Raw genomic sequence first — 6,080 nt, forward strand, 5'->3', positions numbered from 1 at the left:
TTTCCCCCCCCCCCCCCCCCCCCCCGATCTCTTATTCCTCTCCAGGGTCTGGATTGGGCTGCGTTGGCTGCCAGGAAAATCCCAGCCCCATTCCGGCCCCAGATCCGCTCGGAGCTGGATGTGGGCAACTTTGCAGAGGAATTTACGCGGCTGGAGCCTGTTTACTCACCCCCTGGCAGCCCCCCACCTGGGGATCCTCGAATCTTCCAGGTGAGAGCTCACAGAACCACAGGCGCCACGGAGACAGGACCTCGCTGCCAGCCTTGGCCCTGGCTGACTCATGGCCCTGCATAGGCCCTGTGTTCTGATCAGGACTCAGCGTCTCCCCCAGACCCTCTCCACTGGTGGGGCACCCGGAGTCGTCAGTCCTACTGACGGCCGTGGCGGGACACGCCTTTGAATCTCGTGGTGTATCTTGAAATTTCATGTTAACTTCCCTTCTACTCCACACATCTCTTTACTGTTCTCTAAAAGCATCATTTTAACTATTCAGTTGCTTAAGTGGACAACTAGAAAGAGATTCCATGTTTATACTGTGGCTTTCCATATTCCTTTGGCAAACCGTATCACATTTGTGGAAGCACAGGCCCCCTCCACTCAAGTTTAGAAGCTGAGGCCTGTTGGACAAGTCCAGACTTCCTTGCTCGGCATTCAAGGCCCCGTATGACGTCATTCTTGCTCAGCGCTCTAGCCTCAGTGCTCGCTGTGGTCCCACTTGGTGCTCCAGCACCTATGACAAACACGCCTCTGTGCCTTTGCACATGCAGTTCCATCCACCTGGAGTACCTTCCCCACCGTTGCCCACCTGGCAGGCTCCTAGTCATCTTCCAAGCCTCCCACTCCTGTTTCAAGCCGTGCTGCTCCTGTGTGAATTCTTCCCCACTCCCCTAGTCCTGGGCTGCCCTTTCCTTGTGCATCGGTTCTCTGTAGCTGGCACCTCCTCTGAGCAGTGTGTCAGGTTGCATCCTAACTGCCTTCCTGAGACTGCTTCCCCTGGTCTGGAAACTCCCAGAAGGCAGGGACTGACTCTGTTTAATTTCTGTGTCCCTTTGCCCAGTGTGGGGGCCTGGCCTGTAGGACACGGTCCGTAAATATGAAGGAAGAATAGGCCAATGTGAACCGTAGGTGGATCAGTCCCCTCTGTGAGCCCTCTCCCAAGTGATGGCTTTGCTAGAACCATCCATCCGTTGTCTCACGGTTCTCATGAGACAGTTCTTTCTGGTGAATCAGCGGTTACTTTCATTCATCCATTTCACGATTCAAAAATATGTACTGAGTGCCTACAATGTGCCAGGCACTGATCCGGGCACCCGGGGACTGATCAATGAACCAAACAGAAAAGCCTAGAGCCTGCATTCTCGTGCACAGTGGTGCTGTGTGTTTAGCAGAAAACAATACATCATCAAAATGACCCTTAAGAAACCCTTGAATTGCCTCTTTGTATTTCCTCAGTGGCCCCTCCCCTTGCAGGCGGGGGGGGGGGGGCAATGTTTGGTTTGAGATGAAGGAATAATGACTTTTTTGTATTCAGTGGGTAGGTTTGAATTCTCATAAGCTAAGTGTGTGTGATGCCAGGCCATGCCCCTTTTATGCGTTGGGTCCGTCGTTGTCTGGGTCACTACATTGTGCCAGATGATGGCCTTGGCGCTTAGCACTTGGCGGTCACTGTGATGGGAAGGGCGGAGTTTCAGATTCCTGCGGGATGCGGACCCATGTGATCATAGAACAAGCTGGAATAACATGTCAACACATCCTGTGTGCACCAGGGATGCCAAAGGAACGTCCTCCACTACCTACTATGGTCCAGGGTCTTACCTCTGCCTGCCCTGCCCCTCACCCAGGCTGGGTCTTCCTAGGACTCCATTTGTGCCTCCAGCCCCGATACCCACCAGCCTCTGACACAAACCCCACCCCTGCAGGGATACTCCTTCGTGGCGCCCTCCATCCTGTTTGACCATAACAACGCGGTGATGACAGATGTGCTGGAAGCATCTGGCGCTGGAGACCGGCCCGGCCGGGCAGCGGTGGCCAGGAGCGCCATGATGCAGGTGGGTTGGGCCGGGGGTGGGGTGGGGGGGCGGGATGTTGATTCTGGGGAGTCTGGGCTCAGGGACTCCAGACCTGGCTTCACCAGGTGTGCCCACGGTGAGGTTTGGAGCCTCTCCGAGGTGGCATGTGAACGTGGCCGCAAGGCTCCCGGGTGCGACCTCTGACGTGCCTCCTTCGCCGCCAGGACTCGCCCTTCTTCCAGCAGTACGAGCTGGACCTGCGGGAGCCCGCACTGGGCCAAGGCAGCTTCTCCGTGTGTCGCCGCTGCCGCCAGCGCCAGACCGGCCAGGAGTTCGCGGTCAAGATCCTCAGCCGCAGGTGGGCGGGCCTGGGGTGGGCGGGGCCTGCAAAGACGGGGCGGGGCCGGAGGTCGGCCGAACTGACCCCGCCTGCCTCGCCCCCAGGCTGGAGGCGAACACGCAGCGAGAAGTGGCGGCCCTGCGGCTTTGCCAGTCGCACCCCAATGTGGTGAAATTGCATGATGTGCATCACGACCAGGTGACGCTTTCTTGGGCTGGGGCGCAACGCAGGGACTCAGGAGACTGCCCTTGGAGGGCGGGAGACGGGGGGGGGGGGGGGGTGGCGGGCGGGCAGGGCAGGAGGAGGAGCCTGAGGACTGGGTGCGGGGGGCCTTGAGGGGTACGTAAGGCCAGGGAGGTGGTATCGGAGGGTAGCAGGGCCGGAGGATGGGGGGGTCGGAAGGCGGAGCTGAGGATGGCCAAGGGAACTGAATTTGAGGCTGACGTGGAGGGGGCTGGGATTTAAGGTGGCAAAGGGGCGGAGGCCCGGGAGGCTGACTTGGGGCCTACGGGTTGTTTTGGGGGTGATGGTAGTTCCTCGCTCGAATAGGGGCGGGGCCTGAGGCTGGGGGCGGGGCCCGGCCAGTGGGTGGGGCCTGGCCGGAGACCGAAGGTTCCCAGCGGGACCGGATGGTGACCTAGGCCCGCCGCTCCCCGCCCCGCAGCTGCACACGTACCTGGTTCTGGAGCTGCTGCGGGGCGGGGAGCTGCTGGAGCACATTCGCAAGAAGAGGCACTTCAGCGAGTCCGAAGCGAGCCAGATCCTGCGCAGCCTCGTGTCGGCCGTGAGCTTCATGCACGAGGAGGCCGGCGTGGTGCACCGCGACCTCAAGCCGGAGGTGGGCGCGGGGCTGGGGGAGCCGGGGAGGGCCGAGGCGCGGAGGGCTAGTCCCTAACAGGCCGCCCCGCCGCCCTCACAGAACATCCTGTACGCCGACGACACGCCCGGAGCCCCGGTGAAGATCATCGACTTTGGGTTCGCGCGGCTGCGTCCGCAGAGCCCCGCGGGGCCCATGCAGACGCCCTGCTTCACGCTGCAGTACGCAGCCCCCGAGCTGTTGGCGCAGCAGGGTTACGATGAGTCCTGCGACCTCTGGAGCCTCGGCGTCATTCTGGTATGAGACGGCGTCCCCAGGAGGGTTCAGGGTGCCCCGAGCCTGGGGTCCGAGGGCTTCTCGAGGCGGGCCAACAGGGACGCCCCCGAGGCGGAGGACAGGGGTCGTCATGGTGGGGGTGGCAGCGTTTGCTCGGAGGCTGGGTTTAGAGGGCCTCCTCATACATACAGAGGCAGGGTTGCTCCGGTGCTGAGGTCAGGGCATCCCAAGTATTAGGGGTTGGAGGTCAGGGTTCATCCTCAGGAGTTACCCTCATGGAGAGGGTGAATGGTTCTGTGGGTGGGTGGGCTGAGTCGGCCTCCTGGCCTGTCTCGGCCCTGCAGCCCGGACCGGTCTCGCTTTTCCCTCCAACTCCCCAGTACATGATGCTGTCGGGGCAGGTCCCCTTCCAGGGGGCTTCAGGCCAGGGCGGGCAGAGCCAGGCGGCAGAGATCATGTGCAAGATCCGCGAGGGGCGCTTCTCCCTCGACGGGGAGGCCTGGCAGGGCGTGTCTGAAGAAGCTAAGGAGCTGGTCCGAGGTGCGGAGCCGGTGGGGGTGGGGGCAGGGTCACAGATCATGGCCGGGGAGGCGGCGGCCGTGGGGTCTCGATGGGTTAAGTGTTTGGTCTGGGGAACTGGGCCGGGAGGAGAGTGGGGCTCTTGGGAGGTCTCTGGGGCGCAGTCTCCACACACACACACACACACACACACACACACACACACACACGCACGCACACGGCCCCTCCTCAACACTTCCCTGCCTCCAGGGCTCCTGACGGTGGACCCCGCCAAGCGGTTGAAGCTCGAGGGGCTGCGGGGTAGCACGTGGCTGCAGGACGGCAGCGCGCGCTCCTCGCCCCCACTCCGGACGCCCGACGTGCTGGAATCCTCGGGTCCGGCTGTGCGCTCCGGGCTCAACGCCACCTTCATGGTGAGGGGCGGGGCCTGTGGGCGGTGGGCGAGCGGGGCCTGGAGAGGCGGGGCCTCCCAGCCCGGAGAGGTGAGGCGCACGGAGTACTGACCTCCCTCCCCCGGTGGTCGGCGCCTTGACCTTTGGGAGAGGCTGCGGGCCGGCCACCTGATGGCCGTGATCCGGTGGGATGGGAGGGAGGGGCTGGGTTGGGGGCCGAAACTCGTTTCTAGAAGTCGAGGGGCCCGGTAGGTGGTGGGGGATGGGGGACTCACCCGCCTTTCTGCCAGGCCTTCAACCGGGGCAAACGCGAGGGCTTCTTCCTGAAGAGCGTGGAGAACGCGCCCCTGGCCAAGCGGCGGAAACAGAAGCTGCGGAGCGCCGCCACCTCCCGCCGCGTCTCCCCGGCGCCCGCCGCCCCGGGCAGGGCCCCCGCCGCCAAAGGAGCCCCCAGACGAGCCAACGGCCCCCTGCCCCCCTCCTAGCCCCACCCCACACCCCGTGACCTCCCTTCCCCCACAGGGGCTGTGACCTGGGAGCCTCCGGTATCGGCTCCGCCCCATCCCCAGGGATTGCCTTTCCCTCTCCTCCCCCCCCCCCACTCCCAGACAGAGCAGAAGTATTTTTATAAGCAGAGAATTTTTTATGTCTTACCAGATAGAGTTCGAGATGCAGGGAGGGAGGGGCCTCTGCCACGACAGCGCCTCATCTGGCTGAAGTCACTTCTCCCCCAGGGGGCTGTTCCTGCAGGGAAGGGCTCCTCCCGCATTTCTACGCACTGAGTTGCCTGCCGCAGGGAGAAACTGGGACCTCTCCCCTGCCCTCCCCTGAGGCCCTGCTCTTGGGAGGGGGCGCCCCTCTCGCTGTCACTTTATGGACTGTCTGTGCAATCATGTCCACCAAAGACCTGTGTTGGGGAGGGGGGTTCAAGGAGAGGTCCTGGGGGACCCCTGAAGCATTTCTGCCTCACTTTATGTCACCCGCTTCTCCCCTATTGGGGCTAAGTTAGGAGGTAGGCAACCCCTAGAAGGGGAGGCCCCTTCTCACCCCCCACCCCCCACCCCCCTTGGCACAGCTGCTCCTGGCTGGGGGCAGGGCCTTGAGGGTCTGGGCTGGGCATCTGCAGTCACTGCCTCAGCCCATCCAGGCTGTGCCTTTGACTTTAAAATAAAAGTCCATCCAGTGCTGTGTGGGAAGTCTGTGTGTGCGTGGAGGGTGTGTGGGGCAAACATTTCCAGCCAGTGGGGCCTGGGGCCCCAGAGAGGAGGGACAGGGCAGACCCTTTGTCCATACCCTCTGTCCTTGACTTTTGAACCCAGCAGCAGGAGGGCCAAACAATCCTCTTGGCTGCATATTTGGACAGCTCTGCCATGGATCGCTTAGGATTCTCTTGGGTATAGTAGTAGAAAACCCAACTTGAACTTAACTTCAGAGTGGGATTTTTTTAGGCCCTTGTAACCACACGGTGCAGCGGCAGCTTCAGGCAAGGTCTGATCTGGACACAAACTCATGGCCAGGACCCAGTTTCCCAGACTCAATTTTTTTAATTCCGATTTCTTGGTGTTGCAGCCTGGAGCATTTTCCTTTTGGCCCCAGGATGGGTGCCGGGTGCTCCAGGGGCAACAGACTGAAATGTGATAAAGAGTGTTTTAGCTTTCCCTGTGGAAATCCCAAGAAGAACTCCGATCGGATCCACTTACGTCACATGTCCACCGTGGACCAGTCAC

General features: G+C 61.7%; 1 protein-coding gene across 3 annotated transcripts in view; it reads left to right on the plus strand.

Moving 5' to 3' along the window:
* Positions 1–5,543, plus strand: part of RPS6KA4 (ribosomal protein S6 kinase A4) — an 11,202-nt gene extending 5,659 nt beyond the window's left edge. For all 3 annotated transcript variants that reach the window (XM_040465616.1, XM_040465617.1, XM_040465618.1), the window contains 9 exons: positions 46–210; positions 1,920–2,048; positions 2,234–2,367; positions 2,454–2,547; positions 3,014–3,187; positions 3,269–3,463; positions 3,823–3,982; positions 4,211–4,374; positions 4,644–5,543. In XM_040465616.1, the coding sequence (XP_040321550.1) occupies positions 46–210; positions 1,920–2,048; positions 2,234–2,367; positions 2,454–2,547; positions 3,014–3,187; positions 3,269–3,463; positions 3,823–3,982; positions 4,211–4,374; positions 4,644–4,838 (1,410 nt within the window). In that variant the 3' untranslated portion in view covers positions 4,839–5,543. The remainder of the gene's footprint in view (positions 1–45; positions 211–1,919; positions 2,049–2,233; positions 2,368–2,453; positions 2,548–3,013; positions 3,188–3,268; positions 3,464–3,822; positions 3,983–4,210; positions 4,375–4,643) is intronic.
* The last annotated feature ends 537 nt before the right edge of the window (positions 5,544–6,080 follow it).

Source organism: Herpailurus yagouaroundi, unplaced genomic scaffold, assembly GCF_014898765.1.
Source record: "Herpailurus yagouaroundi ecotype Mexico unplaced genomic scaffold, PumYag 569, whole genome shotgun sequence".
Lineage (NCBI taxonomy): Eukaryota > Metazoa > Chordata > Mammalia > Carnivora > Felidae > Herpailurus > Herpailurus yagouaroundi.